At 43.3% G+C, this 22,037-nt stretch overlaps 2 protein-coding genes across 3 annotated transcripts in view; both read left to right on the top strand.

Moving 5' to 3' along the window:
- Positions 1 to 5,936, top strand: part of SF3B3 (splicing factor 3b subunit 3) — a 49,999-nt gene extending 44,063 nt beyond the window's left edge. For both annotated transcript variants that reach the window (XM_019455318.2, XM_053906659.1), the window contains exons 20-26: positions 44 to 200; positions 1,386 to 1,511; positions 1,952 to 2,164; positions 3,501 to 3,599; positions 4,308 to 4,451; positions 5,147 to 5,251; positions 5,665 to 5,936. In XM_019455318.2, coding sequence (XP_019310863.1) covers positions 44 to 200; positions 1,386 to 1,511; positions 1,952 to 2,164; positions 3,501 to 3,599; positions 4,308 to 4,451; positions 5,147 to 5,251; positions 5,665 to 5,805 — 985 coding nt within the window. In that variant the 3' untranslated portion in view covers positions 5,806 to 5,936. The remainder of the gene's footprint in view (positions 1 to 43; positions 201 to 1,385; positions 1,512 to 1,951; positions 2,165 to 3,500; positions 3,600 to 4,307; positions 4,452 to 5,146; positions 5,252 to 5,664) is intronic.
- Positions 5,937 to 12,979: 7,043 nt separating this feature from the next.
- Positions 12,980 to 22,037, top strand: part of IL34 (interleukin 34) — a 78,810-nt gene continuing 69,752 nt past the window's right edge. The window contains exons 1-3 of the mRNA XM_053906662.1: positions 12,980 to 13,108; positions 13,182 to 13,231; positions 15,934 to 16,005. The gene's annotated coding sequence lies outside the window, so the exon portion shown is untranslated. The remainder of the gene's footprint in view (positions 13,109 to 13,181; positions 13,232 to 15,933; positions 16,006 to 22,037) is intronic.

Genomic DNA, 22,037 nt, shown 5'->3' with positions numbered 1-22,037 from the left:
CCTATAACTAATGCTTGATTCCTGCTTCTTTCTCTGTATACAGTGTGGCTGTTTGTAGGTTCTCCAATACTGGTGATGATTGGTATGTGTTGGTGGGCGTGGCCAAAGACCTGATACTCAATCCCCGGTCTGTAGCAGGGGGCTTTGTCTATACCTACAAGCTTGTGAACAATGGGGAAAAATTGGAGTTTTTGCACAAGGTAGGAACCAGCCTGGATCTTAGGTCCTACTAGACTCTCCCACTTTTGCTTAAGTTGTGGGTCAGGTCTTCTGGTGACCATTTTGGGAACCAGCTCATTGATGGTGTTCCATCTGTTGGTGGCACACAGAAAATGCTGGGGTTTTCATGCTCCAGTGAAGCTCAATTGCCTGGGTGTCCCACCGGAAGCCTATGTGCTAACGATCCACAGTGGTGAAATAGATGCACACTGAATTGGCCCCTTGTTTACTAGTTTTACTAAGCAGGCAGCAATTTGTTACCAAAATCCAGCAGTTCTAAAGAATTAATATTCTCTCAAGAGTTAATATTTAACAGATACAGAGAAGTTCTGGGGATGCATGGTGGTTTTGGTTGCACAACACTGTGAATATGTTTGATGTCACTGAACTGTATGCTTAAAAATGATTAAAGTGGTAAATTTTATGTGTGTTTTAATCACAAATTTTATTTTTTTTAAAGTTTATTTTTGAGAGAGAATGCATGCATACAAGCGGGAAAGGGGCAGAGAGAGAGAGAGAGAGGGAGACACAGAATCTGAAAGAGGCTCCAGGCTTTGACCTGCTAGCACAGAGCCTGTTGTGGAGCTTGAATTAGGAACTGTGAGATCATCACCTGAGCCAAAGTCGGACATTCATCTGACTTACCACAATTTTTAAGTTAAGGAAAAAAATTCCTGTTCTTTCACACAGTACATTTATGTATCTCCTCTCCTTCAGCCCTTCCACAGGGAAGTATCCTCTAAGAAACAGTTACTTCATGGAGTTGTCTTGGTGCTAAACTCATTGTGTCTCCCTTGTCACTAGCACTCCATTCCAATCCGTCCACAAGCAGCAATCACTTCTCCAGTATTGAGTCTTCACTATTAGTTAATAGCACCATTTGAATTAGCATGGGCTCAGAGACAGCATTCCTCAGGCCTGAGGGCTTCCTTCCACCTGTGGCACTGATTGATTTGCTGAGTGATGTGCAGTGTATGGGACCTATTTACCCAAACACTCTGTTTCATAGAAACTGTTGTATGTGTGATTTATTTCTCTGATGAGCAAAAGATGATCACTCATTGTCTTCCTGACAGATGCCTGTAAAGATATTTTAGGTTTGAGAGGGTGGGGCCAGCGTATGACTGGTGTTCTGATAGCTGCATTACCTGCTTTTCTTCTCACAGACTCCAGTGGAAGAGGTCCCTGCTGCCATTGCCCCCTTCCAGGGGAGGGTGTTGATTGGTGTGGGGAAGCTTCTGCGAGTCTATGACTTGGGGAAGAAGAAGTTACTCCGAAAGTGTGAGAACAAGGTAAATATGCTGGTAGAGGGCTTCAGATGTAGCTAGTGTGGAAGAAGGAAACATTGGCAGGATGGTGGACAGTAACTTAAAATCACGTCTCTTTATTAGGACCTTGTAGTTCCCCAATTTCAGCCTAAGAATGAGGCCTTTGAGCCTGGAGAACGAGAGCAGTTAGGTGGCTTTCTTGATTTCTTCACATAAAGAACCAGATTCTGTCCTGCTTGCTTCTATAAGGATTCTGTCCTGCTTGCTTCTATAAGGTATTTAACTCTGAGAACTGGGCATATATTTCCTCTATATTAAAACCAGTAGTTTTTTTCCTGTCTTTTAGCAATTTTTTGCTGACTACTATTCTCCAGGCCCTGTATGTGTTGAAGTCAGGAGCAGCTGGACTTTCTGTGTGTTCTGAACCTCAAGGTTACTCCTATTGCTGTCCGTGTTTTTCCCAGCATATTGCCAATTACATCTCTGGGATCCAGACTATTGGACACAGGGTAATTGTGTCTGACGTCCAAGAAAGTTTCATCTGGGTTCGATACAAGCGTAATGAGAACCAGCTCATCATTTTTGCTGATGATACTTACCCACGATGGGTCACTACGGCTAGCCTTCTGGACTATGACACTGTGGCTGGGGCAGATAAGTTTGGCAACATTTGTGTGGTGAGTTGATGTTTACTTGGCTTACATTGATGTGTGGAAAAGCTGGGACCCAGGACTGTGATTTCTAATGTGGAAAGTAAAAATGAGTATAAAATTCAATCCTACTAAGGCTGCCTCTAAAAATGAAACTGTTATGTAAGCTTTCTTATCATTTTTTAATTTTTTTAAATTTTATTTATTTTTAAAGTTTTTTTTTAAAGTAATTACTGCACTCAATGTGGGGGGTCAAACTCACAACCCCCAAATCAAGAGTTATACACACTCTACTGAGTTAGGCAGCTGCCCCATTCTTGTCATTTAGAACCTCCCCTCCTCCATCCTTCCACCATCTACCAGTTCACCTTCTTCATCTTCATTGGAATATGATTTTTTTTAATGTTTAGGGTTTTTTTTTTTGAGAGAGAGCGAGCGAGCACGAGTAGGGGAGGAGCAGAGAGGGAGAGAGAGAATCCCAAGCAGGCTGCGCACTGTCAGCACAGAACCCAGTGTGAGACTCAAATTCGGGAACTGTGAGATCATGACCTGAGCCAAAATCAAGAGTCAGACACTTAACTGGCTAAGCCATCCAGGAACCCCTGGAACATAATTTAATAGTGATAGGTTTCATTTGAACTAATGAGTAATATATATTTTTACTTTTATCAGAATTTTGGCCTCTCTTTTTAAAAAAAAAAATTTTTTTTTTTTTAACGTTTATTTTTGAGACAGAGAGAGACAGAGCTTGAACGGGGGAGGGTCAGAGAGAGGGAGACACAGAATCTGAAACAGGCTCCAGGCTCTGAGCTGTCAGCACAGAGTCTGATGCGGGACTCAAACTCACGGACCGCGAGATCATGACCTGAGCCGAATTCGGCCGCTTAACTGACTGAGCCACCCAGGCACCCCTCTCTCTCTCTTTTTTAATGTTTGTTTATTTTTGAGAGAGAGCCAGCACATGCGCTTGGGGGAGGGGCAGAGAGAGAAGGAGAGAGAGGATCCCAAACAGGAACGCACTGACAGCAGAGAGCCTGATGCAGGGCTTGAACTCACGAACTGTGAGATCATGATCTGAGCCGAAGTCAGAAGCTTAACCGACTGAGTTACCCAGGCTCCGGCTTCTCTTTTTAAGCCCAGTGTCACTTTTCTTATTTATGTCCTATGGCCTTTGGTTTGCTTTTGCTTAGGGCTTGATACTCTTGAGTTTCTCACTCAGACACTAGGTGCAGGAAACCAGCTCAGGCCTATGCCAAAGTTGGTGTCCCAGGCTTGCTTTCAAGGATCTGGGGCAAACATTGCTTGGTGATTCAGGTGAGTAAGTGTAGGACCCAGTCCTCTGACTTGTGTCACTTCCTTGTAGGTAAGGCTCCCACCTAACACCAATGATGAAGTGGATGAGGATCCCACAGGAAACAAAGCCCTGTGGGACCGGGGCTTGCTCAATGGGGCCTCTCAGAAGGTAGGATTACAGAAGGGGCTCGGAAGGACGGGAGCCAGCCTGCATAGTACATTCCCCATGGCCCTCACTGAGGGAACAGTTTTTAGTCACTTATCCACAGCGCACATGATTCTGCTGAGTACTCTTCTGTGTATGGAAGTCCTTTTATGGCCTGTGATGGACAGATGCTAGGTTTGATGTAAAATGACCAAGTCAACGTTCTATTTTTATGACTGTAGAAATAAGATTTTTTTCCAAGACATTTTAGCAGTTGAGTGGAGCATAATGAGTTTCTTGGAAAAAATTGTTAAATAGGGTCACTCCCTTTATGAATCAGCTTCTCTCTGAGATGTTCTGGGTTCTTTACTTTTCTCCTATAGGCATGTATTTCTGTAGTAAAGCATCTCTGGACTTCTTAGATCTATTTTAGAAGGCAAGTCTAATGATTGTTGCTTTTTAATAATTTTCTGTGGGTTTTTTTATGTAAACTTGATAATTTAACAAAAATTTTTTTCACTCTAATTGTTTATCAGAAATGATCTAACTTTAGCATGTTGGTGGGGACATTAATCTCAAGTAAATGTTAACATTCTGAAGTATTTTTAAGTGTTAGTGAGTTTTGGATTTAAAAGAAGATGAAATCTGCCCTTTGGAGGCACTCCTTGCTCTTGGTAATCTAGAACAGGTTGTGAGGGCACACATAGTTACTAGTCTGTTTTTGACTTGCAGGCAGAGGTGATCATGAACTACCATGTAGGCGAGACAGTGCTGTCATTACAGAAGACCACACTGATCCCCGGAGGCTCAGAATCGCTTGTCTATACCACCTTGTCAGGAGGAATTGGCATCCTTGTCCCATTCACATCCCATGAGGTAAAATCTCCCACACTCTTCTGGCCTTTGCTTTGGCAAGGTTGTTTCTTGGTGATAAATCAGCCTAAGAGGACAAATCTTATGTCCCCACTTGCAACTAGGCATGTTCTGGAAGTTTTATAAAGTGACAGATGTGCCTAGGAAGATAAGAATCCTGATATCCCCCTCCCACCCCTGTGGGAAAAGCCATTTGTTTTCATACTGTACCTGGGTTTGGTTCAGTTCTGATGTGGATATAGCATTAGTCAGAGGCCAAAGCCCCAGAACCAAACCCCACAAGAGTAGGAATGATGGATGATGAGTACTGTGCATTTAATCTGCCTCCTCGAGTCAACTCTGGGATTGGCTAAATTGGATTTATGTCATTCCAGCTAAAGAAGCTGGGATCAGGAATCTGACTTCACAAATCACTCTTTACATATGGTGTTCTCTTGTGTTCTGTAAATACAGGTGGGGTTTCTTTCATGTTTTCTCTATCTTGTAGCAGGAAAACCTGTGATTGTCAAAGGAGCAATTTGTTAACAAACAAAGCAATTTGTTAACAAATTAAGCAATTTGTTAGCAAGTAGTTAATATCTGTGTGGTAAAAAAAAAAAATCAATGGCTTGTCTGTTCATTTTGCTTCTGGAAACCATAGACTAGTAGTTGAAATCACTTTTTTCTTTTAGTGACAGATTCTTTGTTTCTTCCACCAGGACCATGACTTCTTCCAGCATGTGGAAATGCACCTACGGTCTGAGCATCCCCCTCTCTGTGGGCGAGACCACCTCAGCTTTCGTTCCTATTACTTCCCTGTTAAGGTAAGGTCTTAACCTTACTACACACTAGAACCTGGGGGTCTTGTTGGAAATCTGAATTGAAAAGGGGGATCTTTAGTTCATTTAACTTGTCTTTTCTGTGGACCTCTGTCTTTTAAAAATCAGAGCAGTCCTGAATTAAAGGGGTGGATTGATGGAGGCAGTAATGGGGGAAAGGAATGGCTAGTGATATTCAGGGACCTCTTCCCCTGGGGCAGACCACAGCCAGAGAAAAGCCTTCACCCAGTTTTGCTAATCTGAACACAGGCTACTGAGGATGAACCTAAAATAGCATTCCTGGCTCTGTAAATGGTTCAGATATCAGATAGAATAAAAGCTATCCTTGCAGGTGCTCTAGCATATGTCCCTTTCCGTGAGCGTCTAACCTTTTTATTCCTTACTTTTCTGTGTCTTAGAATGTGATAGACGGAGACCTCTGTGAGCAGTTCAACTCCATGGAGCCCAACAAACAGAAGAATGTCTCTGAAGAACTGGACCGAACCCCACCTGAGGTGTCCAAGAAGCTTGAGGACATCCGGACCCGTTATGCCTTCTGAGCCCTTTCCCTGTGGGGCTTGTGTCAGAGACTCTGTTTTGTTTCCCCTACCACCTGGCTCTGAACCCATGTGGCAGAAGGGTGGCTGGTTAATTAAGACTTTGTAATATTAAAGCTAGTATGTCTTTCGTATCCACTCTTTCCCTGGAGTGACTGGTTCCCCCTAAAATTGGCACTGAAATTTGCTATACTTCTTTTTGCCTAGTACGTAATACATTGCCCCCAGGTTCTGGTGTGTAATAAGATGTTGGTGGTTCCCCCAAGCTTTCCCTGCACTGAAATTTCTGGCTCTCTTGTCTACTTTTGTACACACCCTTAGTTTTTAACCAGTTTTCCTGTAAATATAGTTTTGTACAATGTTATCTTTGTGGGTGGGAGGTGGGGGAGATATGTGGGGAAGGCAGGCAAGCTGAGGTGGGGACCAGGTTGAATATAGTATAACTCCTGAGTTCTGCCACTCTGAAATCTAACCAGAAATACAATGTAGTTTTTAAGGTGGCTGGAGTCCATGTGTCTTTTCTGGGGGTGAGAATTTAGGTGGGAGATTTAAACCTGACTTGGAGCAGGAAGAATGGAGTATCCTCCTTCTTTCCAGCTACCTGCTTGTCCTTCTGGCTCCCTGTGGCCTCACTCCTGGCTTTGTGGTAGTTTTTTGGCTTCCTGTAGTTCTTTCTGCTATGCAGATGAAACTTGGGCTTAATAATAAACATGGGGTCAGCCACACCTCTTCCCATTGAATATTGAGGAAGGGTGGCTGATTTCTTCTCTGGTGTTTTATTTTTTTAGTGTTTGTTTATTTTTAGAAAAGGTATGCCTGTGCACGGTAGGGAGGGGCTAAGAGAGGGAGACAGAATCCTAAGCAGGCTCTGCGCTATCAGCACTATCAGTGCAGAGCCTGACGTGGGGCTCTGTCCCATGAACTATGAGATCAGTATGAGCTGAAATCAAGAGTCAGACATTTAACTGACTGAGCCCCCCAGGTGCCCCTCTTCTCCCCTGTTTTAGCTTCTTCCTACTTTGAGGTCTTAAGAGTGAAGGATTCAGCATGCATTCCAGCTGGGTAGTCTCTTAACAGATGCTCCCTTTACTTCTACAGCTCCTGAAATGATCGTTTGCCTTATGAATCCTAGGAAGGATCAGTAAGTACAGAAGAACCCAGATCTAACCTGCCCATGGGAACAAAGTCAGTATATGTGGTCTCTATTTAAAGGCTCATGGATAATGACAAGGGAGGGGTGGGTACTATCTGCAGCAGTCATCTTAGGCAAGCTGTGGCAGGCCTTTGGAGTATGAAGAGGCAGCACTGGTAGCTAGTCAACTGCAAATGTGCTAGTGTCAAATGTTACAACCTACACCTGGGAAACCAGCTCTAATCGTCCAGGTAGTCTTCCAGCTTCGTTGAACCTGGAATGACCCAAGCTCGCTGCTGTTCCCAGTATTTCACAGAGTAAAACACTCATTCATGTGCATGTGCTCAGCCACTTCCATGAACGGATTCTCTGTGGCTAGCACTGGGTTAGAATCAAATCAAGGTGATTAGATAAAATCTTTGACCCTGAGCAGCCCACAATCCAGTGCAGAGAGTTCCTGATGCTGTCCCTGGAAACTCTCTAAGTATGACTAAGTTTTAGAGTGGTCAGTAGAGATCCAGATTTTGCCAGGAATTGAATCCCTAAACAACACTTTGTCAGTTATCTCACTGATTCACATAACAGAAGACCATACTTTTGAATTACATTTTTATGACCTAATTCCAGGGCTCATTTTTCCTGTGGCCCCTACCCAAAGCCATTCTGTTTAGTCTGTCAGATTGTATGATACATGCAGTAGTCTGGGAAACTTGGCAAAGATGTTTGGGTAGCAACCTATTCCGTTTCTTTTCTGAAGTACTTCCTATAGTCATAGAGGGTTTATATGTAAGAGAGGAAAAGATCTCTGTAGAATTGCGAATTGTCTTGGGTTGCTAATGACGTAGACAGTAGTTCATTAGCTATATAATCACAGCCAATGTCATAAGGACACTGGATGCCATGCAAAGTCACATGGGGGTTCCACTCAACAACCAGGTAAACAACTGGGGGCTTTGGGAGGGAGATGGGCTTTTTAGTATCAAGAAGGTGGGGTGCCTTCTGGTTCCTTTGGGAAGATGTGATTGGCTTGTTTGAGTAAATCCATAGATTCTGGTGAACTGAAACCTGCTGCCCAGAGAGGAGCAGGAACTGTGTCTGGTCCTTTGATAAGAAGGGTTGTTTAGCTTAGTCTTACCCATAAGAGCAGAGCTGGGAAGGAAACTTGCATTTGGGCCATTTGAAGCTCTTTTGATTTTATAGTATATAATATGAATCTTAATTTTAGATCTTTTACCACAGCTGGAAATGAATGGTCATCTGATTTTTGCCCCACTAGAGAGCTACAGGTGAACCAGGCAAAGGTTTCATATTAAGAGATTCTGTCCTTTCCCTTTTGTCTATAACCCAGAGTCTAGGGAAAATGATACAAACTCAGTGGGATTGTCACAGAAATGTGGGTGCGATTTGCAAAAAGGTTAACTGGTAGATGACAGCACATAATGAGCTAACATTCTGAGCATTGTACTGATAATAAGCACAGTAAGAAATGTACAGGGCCTGCTCAGTTGAACTTGATAGCCTAATAAGGAAATAATCAGTCAAAATGTGTTTATAGTATCACTAGAGAACTAGAATCAGGTGACATGTCTGATCTGGCTTGGGCAGAAAACAGCTGAGTGAATTTTGGGCAAACCATTTAACACTTATGAGCCTTGATTACCCCAGCTGTAGAAAGTAAAGGGCGAGAGGTCATACAAGCTGCATGGAAGTCCCTTACTGTGTTACTCAACCTTACTTGAGACAGGATCATGGTTTCTAAGAATCCTAGCACTTACCAAAAAGGCAAAGTGACTTTGTGTCTCCTGGGAGTACAAATTTTGTTTGTATTATTTTTTTCTTAAATGTTCTTAATCATGAAGATCATCCCTTAGGCCACTCAATGTATATTCCTGGGCAAGTCTAGACATGAACTCACAGGCCTGAGTTCAGTCAAGTATTTGCCTCTCTGATTAGATAGATCTATGACATTGGTCAGGCAGGTTGGCATCTTACCCATAACATGGAGATAAACAGGGTTGACGTGAGAATAAAATGAGAGCATTTATCTAAAATACTCAGCACCCAGCCCAGTATACTGTGGGTGCTTATTGAGCCAAACATGAGCTCTTAACATTTGGGGCGTAGGTCAGGAAGACAATAAAGTCTTCCATTTTCCTTTAGGAGTCACCGAATAACCATAGACTGTAGTCTTAATTCCCCCACCCCATACACACGCTGTTGTATTTTCTTTCCTCCTTACACTGCTGTGCTTTTGATATGTCTGTTGACTCTCACACTCTCTTTTGTAGCTAAATGGGTGCTGGATGAGATAGAGTTTTGAGGGCTATGTAGATAACATTTCAGTTCTATAACTGAGGGGCCTTCTCTGGACTTGATTTCTCTGCCAGGATTCTAACAGCTGGAAAGATTTTTTTTTAATCCCTCTAGTTTATTGAGGTATAATCATTACTGTATAAGTTGAAAGTGTACAGCATAATGGTTTGACTTACATACATTGTGAAACAATTACATTCATCGTCTCATCTCATAGAGATACAATGAAAAGCAGCAAAAATATATACCACAGCAGTGTTAACTAGTCCTACATTACATTTCTAATACTTATTTCCTCTTATACCTGGAACTTTCTATCTCTCGACCACCTTGTTCCAGTGCCACTGCCACTCCTCCACTTCAATTTCAGATCTCATCTCTTTTTAGGAGTTTGATGTTTTTTTTTAGACTCTACGTGTGAGATCATACAGTATTCTTCTGTCTTATTTCACTTAGAATATTGCCCTTAAGGTCCATCCATGTCACAAATGGCAAGATTTCCTTGTGTCTTTTTTTTTAATGACTAATACTCCATTGTGTACGTATGTACCACAACTTCTTTTATTTTTTGTTTTTTATTTCCCAGTGTTACATTAATTTCAAATGTCCGATACAGTGATTCCACAAGTGTATACATTACTCAGTACTCATCACCATAAGTGTACAACTTGTAATCCTTTCACTTCTTTCACCCATCCTTCCACCCCCTCCCCTCTGGTAACCCTCAGTTCTCTATAGTTATGAATCTCTTTCTTAATTTGTCTCTTTTTTTTCCTTCACTCATTTGTTAAGTTCCACAGATGAGTGAGATGATAACGGTATTTGTCTTTCTCTCACTGACTTAATTTTGCTTAGCATTATACCCTCTTGCATCCGTGTTGTTGCAAATGGCAAGATTGCATTTTTTTTTTTTTAATGTTTGTTTATTTTTCAGAGAGAGATAGCACGAGCAGGGGAGGGGCAGAGAGAGAGAGGGTCATAGAATCGGAAGCAGGCTCCAGGCTCTGAGCTGTCAGCACAGAGCTCGATGCAGCGTTTGAACTCACAAGCTGTGAGATTGTGACCTGAGCCAAAGGCAGAGGGTTTACCAACTGAGCCACCCAGGCGCCCCTTGGATACTAATCTCTTACCGAATATGTCGTTTGTAAATATCTTCTCCCATTCAGTAGGTTCCCTTTTAGTTATGTAGATTGTTTCCTTTGCTGTGCAGAAGCTTTTTCTTTTGATGTAGTCCCAATAATTTATTTTTGCTTTTGTTTCTCTTGCCTGAGGAGATAATCTCTAGAAAAATGTTGGTATGGCCAATGTCACAGACATTACTGCCTGTGCTCTCTTTGGGGATTGTTATGGTTTCAGGTCTCACATTTAGATCTTTAATGCATTTTGAGTTTATTCTTGTGTATGGTGTAAGAAAGTGGTCCATTTTCATTCTTTTGCATGGATCAACACCCATTTGTTGATCTACCACAACTTCTTATTCATTTATCCATTGATTGTTGTTTCCATGTCTTGGCTGTTGTAAATAACACTACTGTGAACATATGGGTGCAGATACCTTTTTGACTTAGTGTTTTCGTTTCCTTTGGATGTATTCCCAGAAGTGGAATTGCTGGATCATAGGGCAGGTCTATTTTCAATTTTCTGAGGATTCTCCATACTGTTTTCCATAGTGGCTGTACCAGTTTACAATCCTACCAACAGTACACAAAGGTTTCCTTTTCTCTACATTCTTTCTGGCATTTGTTATCTTGTCTTTTTGATGATGGCCATTTTAACAGGCTTGAGGTGATACCTCATTGTAGTTTTGATAGGCATTTCCCTAATGACTAGTGATGTTGAGCATCTCTTCATGTGTCTGTTGGCAGTCTATCCATAATATATCTACATTGGGAAATGTCTTTTAAGTTCCTTTGCCCATTTTTAAAAATTGAAGTATGATTAATATATAGTGTTATTAGTGTCAGGTGTACAACATAATGATTCAGAAATTCTATACATTATTCAGTGCTTGTCAAGATAAGTGTACTCTTGATCCTCTTTTTATCACCCACCCTCCTATTCCCCTCCCCTCTGGCAACCACCAGTTATTCTCTGTATTTAAGAGTCTGTTTTTTTGGTCTCTTTTTTTTCTTTGTTTAGTTGTTTCTTACATGTGAATGAAGTCATGGTATTTGCCTTTCTCTGATTGACTTATTTCACTTAGCATTATACTCTCTAGGTCTATCCACATTGTTGCAAATGGCAAGATTTAATTCTTGTTTATGGCTGAGTAATATTCCATAGTATACATATACCACATCTTTATCATTCGTCTGTTAATGGATGTTTGGCTTGCATCTGTATCTTGGTTACTGTAAATAATGCTGCAGTAAACAGTAGGGGTGCATGTATCTTTTTGCCCGTGCTTTAATTGGATTATTTGTTTGCTGTTGAGTTGTATGAGTTCTTTATATATTTTGGATGCTAACCCCTTATGTAGATAACATGGTTTGCAAATAATTTTTCCCATCCTTTTGGTTGTCTTTTTACTTTGTTGATTTTTTTCTTTCTGTGCAGATGCTTTTTAATTTGATGTAGTCTCACTTATTTTTTGTTTTGTTGCTTGTGGGTTAGGTGTTATATCCAGGAGTTGTCACCATTGAGTTTCCTTTGCCTATCCATAAATTTGCTTGTTGTCTGCAAGCATAATTTCTGGATCACAGGCACAAGGAATTAGGCTTGAATATGTTGAGCTCAGGAATTTTGTCTAGTTCATAGCTGTTGCTCCAGAATGTACAAAATGTGTTTAATATATACTTGGTGACGGGATGAGGCTAAATTACAAATCCCATCTATGTAGGTATTAAGGGGGGGCTAATGAACTCTTTTGATTTAACTGCGCAGCCAGGTAAATGGGGACCTCTGTGTGTAGCCTTGCAAAATACATCAGAGTCTGCCATGTAGTTCTGAAGGGATAATGTCAAGACCCTGAGGCATTTGCCCTTAGGTACTAGGATCACTCTCATCTTGCTGCTCTGTTAAGTCCCTGCAACTTGAGTCTAAGAAAGACTGAAAAGTTTTCAGCTGCCTCATCTTTCCCTGACCTCACGGGTAGGGGTTCTGCAGATGTTGTTTCCTTTGGAAGATCTCTTGCCAAGAATAGCATTCCTTGGGAGGGGGTTCAAATTGGACTATGGCTGGAATGTTGCTTTTCTTGGTTTTTTTGAACGTATTGCTAGCAAGACTGCTGTGGCTGGGAAAGGCTGTTGGAGTTCACTTCTCTCATGGGGAGAGTGCTGGTCACCAGAATGTGTGTTGCTCCCGTGATGCAGCCTCTCTTGAGTTTCTCATCAGTGGGAAGCCAGAAATGTTGGGAGCATTCTTCAGATGTGATCAACTTGGCTTTCAATTTTTAAAAAATATTTATAAATTCTGTTTCTATTTAAAGTAGAAATGACATGTGTTTGCCTGAGTCATCTACTTGCTCATTTGCATATGGAATATTGTGTGTGAATATTTTATTGTACCTTTAAAATACATTCAAGGGCTATATCAAGAGCTCAGAAGAACCGTCTCTGCTGCTGAAGTCAAACCTTATCCAAAAAAATTAACAGGTGAGGGCCAGATGGCTTACTCTTGGTTACGTGGTAGGGAGGTCAGTGAACATCTGTAGTCAGTGGCTGATTTACATGTGGCGATCTGATAGCCCAGTGTGTGGGGTTTATGTGAAGTTGAGTGAACTGAAATCCACAGGTACGTACTACAGAGCAGTCAGAAGAGTCCTCTTCACCAGTCCATAAGCGCATGGCCAGCTGTTTCTGTACAAGCTTGAAAACCAGCATCAGAAGACATGACCAAAAAAAAAGACACAGCCAACTCACTGTAAGATACTGCTATAAATTTATTTATTCCACCAGTATTTACCAAGCACCTACTATGTGCCACCTCTTTGCAGGTCTGCTCTGTACCCAGAAGTTGAAGAGTTTTTATAACCTGTCAGTTTTGGTGAGTTTGCCAAAGAACCTTGTGACAAGTTTCTGAAGAGCTTCAGTCTCTGTCTCTGGTCTCCTCAGATAAAATAGGCATAGCCTTGTGACTTCTGGGAAAAGTCAGAAGATCCCAACTCTGAAAAATGAGGAGGTGGAGGGTGGGCAGCCAAACATTTCTGGTACAGAAACAGAAGAAAACCTGTATTAGCATCATCTGAGTTCGTCAGAATAGGTTGCTGTATTTTACCCCCAGATTTAAAAAAAAAAAAAATTTTTTTTTTAATGTTTATTTTTGAGAGAGAGACTGTGTGAGCAGGAGAAGGACAGGGAGAGGGAGACAAAGAATCTGAAGCAGGCTCCAGGCTCTGAGCTGTCAGCACAGAGCCTGAACGCAAGGCTCGAACTCATGAACCTCTTAATCTCTGCTGTTATCTAGGCAACTGTATATTTCACAGTCTGGTGGTCATCAGACGTGGAAATCATTAGGTTGGGTGGGTAATGAGGGAACATTGTTTCCTGTTCAACATGAAGCCAAATAAATAAATAGACCAAGATTGTAAATTCCAGTTTGGGTACAAAAGGCTGGGAGACTGAATTTGAAGTAGCTCGAGGCTCCTGTTAGCACCACCCAACCCCACCTTCACCCTCCAAATCCAGAATCTGTTAATACCCAGTGGGTTTTGTCGTAATCCCAGAGGCAAATCCATCTCTGTTCCCTACCTGTAACTCTGCCTTCTAAAGCCTGGTCCTCACATTTTTCAGTTTGCAGGCCTACCCAGCAGAACATGTTCCTTCTTCTGATAGCAAACAAAATGTCAGTGAATGGGAGTTGCTTTGAATTAGCTCATTTGGGAAGTTTTCACACATTTAATAATTTGAGGCCATAAAAAGACAAGACGGTCAAGAGAAGCATCAACATTTACTGTGGGTTATCAGGGCCTAGTGCGGTTAAACACAAGGCAGGCTGGGGAACCTCTAACCTTTAAGGAGCTGATGCTGCAGCTAGAGAAAGGCCGCTTCACCATGGAAAGCAGAATCAAGATCCTGCCTGCCAAATGCCAAGCAGGAGGTCAGGAGCAAAGGCTAGAGAAAGAGGCCTGAACAGAGTCCTGTGACCTGGGTTCACCAGTCTCTGAGCATGGTCTCAGTTTCCTGTCTGTAAAGTATAATAAAACCAACCTTCAGGGGTTATGGTAATAGCAAAGTGCTTTTGCTGAGCTTCCAGGGGATCTGAGGAGGCATGGCCACTGAACTTGGGTCTAGAAGCCTGGGGAGCCTAGAGCCATCTCCATCTTGAACTACAGTCTTATGTGCAATGCTTTGAAAGGAAGGGACATCATTCCAAGCCAAGGAATCCCAGAGAGGGCACAGTGGAGTTAATTCAGGCTTCTATGAGGCTCGAGTGAGGTCCTGTGGCTAGACCCCATCATCTCCACTCTGTCCTGCCCTCCCAGCAGGCCACCTGACTGGTATGAATCAACTTGGCATAGTTCTGCCAAGGCCTTGTAGAGGGTGTGGTCAGAGTAGCCATAGCGTTAGGGATGAAGGTGGGTAATTAGCCAAGTGCATTCCAGTATGGGCCTTGTCCTGCTGAAAGTTCAGGGCCAAACCAGGAATCCAGTTTTGTCAACCCAATTGAGAAATCATTTGAACAGCTACTCGTACCAGGCATTGACATTCGGAATAAGACATACTAACATCTTTTAGGGTAGCATTTCTCAAATGAGATGCTATGGAATCCTAGATGTTAAGGGGCCCCTTAATAAAGATTCTGTGCTCACGTTCAGAGAAACTACAAATTATTGTCTTGGATAGTTTGATGCTTTGAACACAGTCCTTTCCCCTGTCCCCTGATTCCTGCTTGTAATGTCCACTGGTGGAGGAGCTAAAGGATCCCTTGGGGGGTTGTCCCATCCCTAACTACTAAATCAGGGAGCTGGCTGTGAACACTAGGTGGAGATGGAGCTGCCCCACTGGTGCCCACAGAATTCTGCTGGGCAGAGCCATTCTCCGCTTTCGGTCTGACTCAGGCAAAGTGAAAGTACCCTTATTCTTGGAGATGGGGCTGAGTAAAGGGCTTCACTTCTGTGTCCTCAGGAACTCCCTGTGCTGTGTGTACTACCATGAGTTACACCAGAACAGTTGTGTCGGGAAGCCCTAGCTGTGTGATCTTAGGTTAGATACTTCATCTCTCTGGGCTCATATCTCCCATCTGTAGACTGGGTAATTGATTAGTTCTCAACACTGGTGATGTTTATCAAAGGCCTTTTCTCCCTCTGTTTGTTGCTTCTACCTACACATGCACTCCAGTCACTACCACATCACCCAGTTTTATTAAGTTTTGTAAGAAGAGGTTTTTTTTTTTTTTTTTTTTTTAAATCAGAGTAAATGTGTTCTGGAGAGGAGCTGGGGCAGGCCCAACCCTCCTGGGAGCCAAAACTTGATGTGGGGACTCCTGCCATTAATATGCCAGGCGCCATCAGTCAGGAAACAGTTCCTGGCTGTTCCTCTGGGTTTGTGGCCCACTCCTATCCGCACTCCCAAGGCAGGCTGGGGACACGTGGCCCTGCCCCGCCCTTGCTGGCTTCAGTTTCTCAATCGGGAGCGAGAAGCGGCAGTGGCCTGCTTTCCCCGCCCTTCCCATCAGTCGGGAAGCCGGATTGTGGGCTGGGGGAAGCAGCAACCTCTCACCTGGCACCCTCTGCCTCCTGCTCCTAGGCACTTGCTCCTACCCTCGAGCCCCTTAAAATCAGAAAAGCCCGAGAAGACCGCGTCCTCCTGGGTGAACAGGTAAGAAGGCATTCATTTTTTTTCTCACGTGGTTTTCTTTTTCTGACTTCATCTCAACTTAGCTGCTGCTTTCACAGATCACAGCAAGAGGGATTTGAGAAAGACTTGAAAAAGTCCCAGCCAAAAAGCTGTGAACTGTTTCTCTGAAATGGTGTGAATTCTCTGCTCTGTATTTCTTTAGACTTGCAGGAAAAAAGATCCAAATAACCATAAAGCAAGTTACTTCTCTCTGTTCGCTTCTGAGTTTTGTAAATCAACAGAGCCACATTTTTAAGTGGTTGTGGGTTACTGGGGTCTGCTCCAGTGCATATTGCTTTAGGTCTTTAGATTTTTATGTACCATGCATGAATTATGTGTGCGAATTACCTTGTCAAAAATTAATTGATTTAAAAGAAAGGGGAAAAATGGCATGAGTGAGCCTTCCTCGTTTGGATGGTATTCTGCAATGAAAATGAGTTCTTTTATTCTTTGCATTTATTTTAAATTTGCAAAACCAGCTAACTACTTGTCATTTTAAAGGTATGTCATTTTAAAGGTATGTGGTATTCGCTACATTAACAAACCCATCCCAGCATAGGCAGCCTTTACCCCTCATTTGTGAAGTTGGGTTGCTTCCAGGTGTTTTGCAATTAGTATTTTGACTTTTATGGGTAATCCTGTGAAAATAACTTTTTCTGTTTTTTTTTTTTTTTTAGATTTCCCCCCCCACCCCCTTCTTGGAGTTTATTCTCCATCAAGAATGAATACTGGGGGCAATGGCAAGAACGTTTTTGTAGCTCAGTTCATGTTACATATGCAGGTCAGCTCACTCAAGAATTATGTGACTAATTCCTAATTTCCAGAACCATGATGGTATGAGGGGGTGGGTGAGGAACTTGTTTTCTCTGAGGATTTTGCAGGAAGGAGGCAGTCTGCATAGTGGTTAAGACTTGACCTTTGAAAGCAGGCAAGCCTGGGTGTGTATGCATAGCTGCCTGACCTTGAACTCTCACTTAATAATTGTGCCTCAATTAGTTCTCATGCAAAATAGAGATTATAAAACTTCTTGGTGATACAGGATTTTTAAGGCACTTGGCACAATGTCTGGCACTTATTAAGCACCCTTGGAAGACTCTTCAAGCCTGGGGCTTTCCCTGGGTCATTATACTAACTGGGCAGAATTGATAAAGTCCTCTCAAGGGCATCTTCTTGACTCCCTCTTACCCAGCCCCACTGTAACTGGAGTGAAAGTCTTCTCCCCTGCTACAGGATTTTATTGACTTAGGCCCCTATCTTTGCTGAGGCTGGAGGGCTGTATGTAAGAGGACAGCAGGTCAGGTGAACCTCTTTCTGAAGGATCCCCAGACTCTTGGTCTCCTCCTGCCACCTGATCTAGATGTCACCCTTCCATCTCCCAGCCACCTTTGTCAAAGTGCAGGTTTACAGGATCCCTGGACAGAGCGGAGAATTCCCCAGAAGTCTAGGGACACACCTTCTGTTCTCTAGTCTAGTAAGTTATTGGGAGGCCACCTATGAGGCTCAGTGGAATAAGGCTGGTCAGGCTGGGTTCCAATCCTGGCTGTGGACAGTCATTGGACTTCTGAGCATCAGTGTCTTCATCTATAAAATCAAAATGTTAATGCCTTTGCCATAGAATTACATGAGAAAACATAGGTAAGGTGTTTGGCACATAGCGGTCCATTATTGTGGAAGGTCAAACCCATGCTCCAGAGCTTTTGGGAAGATACCAGAATTAGCCATAAAAGACAGGCAGAAGACTCATGTGCTAATTTTCTTGGTCAGCAGTCGTTTATTGGGCCATGGTGCTGGAAACTGGGGTGAGATGCATAAGACAAGTTCCATGCATGTGAAACAGGCACACAGCTCGTCTCACAGGAGCAGAGGAGACTGGGACTGGGACAACTCCCTGCTTAAGAAGGAAGAAAAGTCTATTAGGCAGAAATGGGACAAAGCTGAATTTGGGGCAGGAGGTGGGGTAGGGGGCAGTTCAGGAGGCTGCAGGACTGGGAGAGTGGGATAGGTGAGAGGAGTCAGCGGGGACCAAATTTTGAAGGTCAAGTGGGAATTTGGACTTTATCTCAATGATGTGGGGTTTTAAGCAGGGTTGGGGATGCCTTTCTGGCAGCTTTAGGGGATGGTATTAGAGGCCTGATATGGACCCAGCCTTCCACCCCATCTCAAAGGCTTTAATGGTACCCCAAATAAATAAATGCACACAGTGGAATTCTTAGGATAGGTTCAGTGTGGGGGATCCTGGCCTGAAAGTTGGGGTGCTGGGTTCTGGGGTTCTCATCCCAGAGTGGGTGGTCTCCTCTTCTGCCTCAGTTGAGGGTTCAGGGCAGTTAGGCTTCCTATAGCTCTTTCCTTCTGGAGGTCTGCAAAATGTCTTTGGAAGCTGAAGTTACCCACTCCACCCCACCCCACCTCCCAGGCAGTACTGTCTGGTGGCTGTCCCTGTCCCAACCTTGGAAGAGGCATTTTTTTTGAAATGGGCAATATGGGGGGCACCTGCATGGCTCAGTTGGTTGAGTGTCTGACTTTGGCTTAGGTCATGATCTGACAGTTTGTGGGTTCGACCCCCGCATCTGTGCTGACAGCGCTGAACTTGGAGCCTGCTTCAGATTCTGTGTCTCCCTCTCTCTGCATCCCCCTACTCATGCTCTGTCTCTCAAAAATAAATAAATGTTAAAAAAAAAGAAAGAAAGAAAGAAATGGGCAATATGGCCCTTTAACCCAGGAGACTCCACTGAGGTCTGGGAACTGTGGCCTCCAGCCCTGCAACAATCCCAGGGGAGTTCTGGTCTCTGGCTGTCTTACACACTTATGCATGAGGGCTCTGTCCCATGATTAGGGGGTGGTGTCCCCTGGGAACTGAGCTGCATGAACCTATGTCCTGGGAACCTATGTCCTGGGCTTCCCAGGAGCTGTTAGGAGACTCCTTTCTGTGTATCCCAGCCAGGAAGGGCGAATGGCCGCACCTGGAGAACTTTCAATTTTTCCACATCCTCACCAACATGTTATTTTCTGCATTTTGATAGTAATGATCTTAATGGGTATGGGGTGGTATTTCATCATGGTTTTGATGTGCATTTCCCTAGTGATTAGTGATGCTGAGTATCTTTTCACATACCTGTTCTCCATTTGTATATCTTCTTCGGAGAAATATTTGTTTATATTCTTTGTCCATTTTTTTTTAGTCAGGTTATTTGATTTTTTGTTGAGTTGTAGGAGTTTTTTTTTTAAATTTTTTTTTTTAACATTTATTTATTTTTGAGACAGAGACAGAGCATGAACAGGAGAGGGTCAGAGAGAGGGAGACACAGAATCTGAAACAGGCTCCAGGCTCTGAGCCATCAGCCCAGAGCCCGACGCGGGGCCCGAACTCACGGACCGCGAGATCGTGACCTGAGCCGAAGTCGGACACTTAACCGACTGAGCCACCCAGGCGCCCCAGAGTTGTAGGAGTTTTTATATATTCTGAATATTAACTCCTTATCACGTTTGTATATATTTTTTCATTCCATAGGTTGCCTTTTCACTCTCTTGACTGTATCCTTTGATGCACAAAAGTTTTCAATTTTGATATAGTCCCATTTATCCTATTTTTGCTTTTGTTGCCCATGCTTTTGTTGCCATATCAAAGAAATAATTGCTAAGTCCAGTGTCACAAAGCTTTTTACCTGTATTTTTTTCTATGAGTTTTATAGTTTTGGATCTTGTATCTTTACAAGCATTTTAATAACTTCATTGTTTTTATCACATGTTTACTGGGGAAAATGCTGACGTTCAGAAAAGCACAGGAAGGAAAGAAAATCCCAATCCCACCCCCCACCCCACCCCCCCCAGACATAACCATTCTCTAATATTTTACTGGGAAACTCTCCAGACAATGCCTTTATTGCTTTCCAGCTGTAACCTGCACATGAACCACCTGGGGATTTTGTTAAATTCTGATTCCTGAAAGCCCGAGGTGGGCCCCAGTCAATATTTCTAACAAGCTCTTAGGTGATGCTATTGCTACTGATCAGGAAACCATACCTAGCTATATACACACACACAGCTCTGTGTCCTATGGGATCATCTATACCTGATTTTCTCATAACCTGTGTTTTCCCACCACTCAACATTTATTGCCATGGAAATGCTGATAAATACAGAGCTCCATTATAATTTATAGTGGCCATATGATCTTCCATTTTGTGGTAGGATGCTAACTCAACTAGTCCCCTTCAGGGTGCTATGAAATTATCATTGTTATAAATAGTGTAGTAGCAAACATCTGTGTGACCATGTCTTTGTTTACCTGAAGGAATTATTATTACTTTGTGGTGTTTTTTTTTTTTTAAGTTTTATTTAAGTAATTTCTACACCCCAGTTGGGCCGAAACTCACAGCTCCAAGATCAAGAGTTGCATACTCTTCCTACTGAGCCAGCCAGGCACCCCTTATTTATTTGTTTTTCTAAGAAGAAGACCAGAACTAATGCATTCAAATGTGTTACTCCTCAAAGGAGTCACCTGGATCCTTAATCTCAAGGCTCTGCCAGTCCCCCATTGGTGGAAGGCAGACCAGTGTAGGAGAGAGGCGGGATAGGTGAAGCATGGGGGTGGGACAGGCAAGAGTGTGGGAGGAGGCAGTGGTGCTAGCACAGTTGCACACAGTCGTCAGCCTGGAATTATGGATCTAGTGATCATTTAGTACCCACAGCTCCCTGCCAGCTTTGACTTAGTCTTCCTGATTTTACAGAGGAAGAAACAGGTGTAGGGGAATACTAGCTTGTCCATGGTCACGTAGGTGCAATGTGGCACCACTGCTGGGGATGTACCAGGCTCTGTGTCTGAATGTTAGTTGCCTGGCCCTTCCTGGAGGCTCTACCCTGCCCTCTAGCCACTGTGGTTCTGGTCCCACTGCACCGGAGACTCTCAAGAGCGCTGCCTGGGTGCCTCTCCAGGCCCTCACCCCCTGCCCTCCCATCTGGGTCCTGTCGAGCAGGCCTTGAACCTCACTCTCTCCTGCAGCCAGACCAGCATGAGAGGGAACCCCCCAGAAGAGACCTCCCTGCCAAAGGCTCCATGGGCCGTGCAGGGTAAGGCCTTTGTTAGACGCTAATTTTAGAGTCTCCTGGGCCTGGGAGATCCAGGGGGCCGGGGTGTGGGCCTGGGGTGTCTTCCAGATCACTGCCTCCTCCCTAGCCAGGCTCTGAACAGAGCTCTGAGGACTGGAGGCCCCAGGGTAATCACTGACCAGTTGTACAGTAAGGATTTACTGGGATGGGGCCTGTTGAGAGTATCAGACAGTTGCAGATGGCCCTGAACTTGAATCCCAGCTCTGCCACGTGCTCTCTGTGGGACTGTGGTCAAGTCACAGTACCTCTCCAATCCCACATTCCTCAACTGTAAAGTCGGATAAAAATAGGCTCTCCTTATAGGTCTCATAAGCTTTAGGATGGCCACCATTAAAAAACAAAAACAAAAAATAAGTGAGGGCAGGGATGCAGAAAAATTGGAACACTTGTGCTCTGTTAGTGGGATTGTAAAATGGTACAGATGCTATGGAAAACAGTTTGGGAGTTTCTCGAAAAACTAAAAAAAGAAATATCCTATGATCCAGCAATCTCAGTTCTGGTATATACCCGAAAGAATTGAAAGCTGGGTCTTGAAGAGATAGTACACCCATGTTTATAGCAGTATTGTTTGCAGTAGCCAAAAGGTAGAAGCAACTCAGGTGTCCATCGGCAGAAGAATGGATAAACTAAGTGTATGTATACATGCAATGGAATATTTCTCAGCCTTAAGTGGAAGGAAATGCTGACACATGCTTCAACATGGATGAACCTTGAGGATGTTATGCTAAGTGAAATGAGCCAGACAAAGAGAAATACTGTACGATTCCACTTATATGAGGCACTTAGTGTTGTCAAAATTATGGAAACAGAAAGTAGAGTGCTGGTTGCCAGGAACTAGAGGGAGGAATGGGGAGTTATTATTTCATGGGTATAGAGTTTCACTTTTGCAAGATGAAAAGAGTTCTGCA

The sequence above is a fragment of the Panthera pardus genome, unplaced genomic scaffold (genome assembly GCF_024362965.1).
Source record: "Panthera pardus isolate Hobbes unplaced genomic scaffold, ASM2436296v1 HiC_scaffold_19, whole genome shotgun sequence".
Taxonomy (NCBI): domain Eukaryota; kingdom Metazoa; phylum Chordata; class Mammalia; order Carnivora; family Felidae; genus Panthera; species Panthera pardus.
The sequence above is the reverse complement of the archived record's forward strand: the minus strand, read 5'-3'. Positions and strand labels throughout refer to the sequence as shown.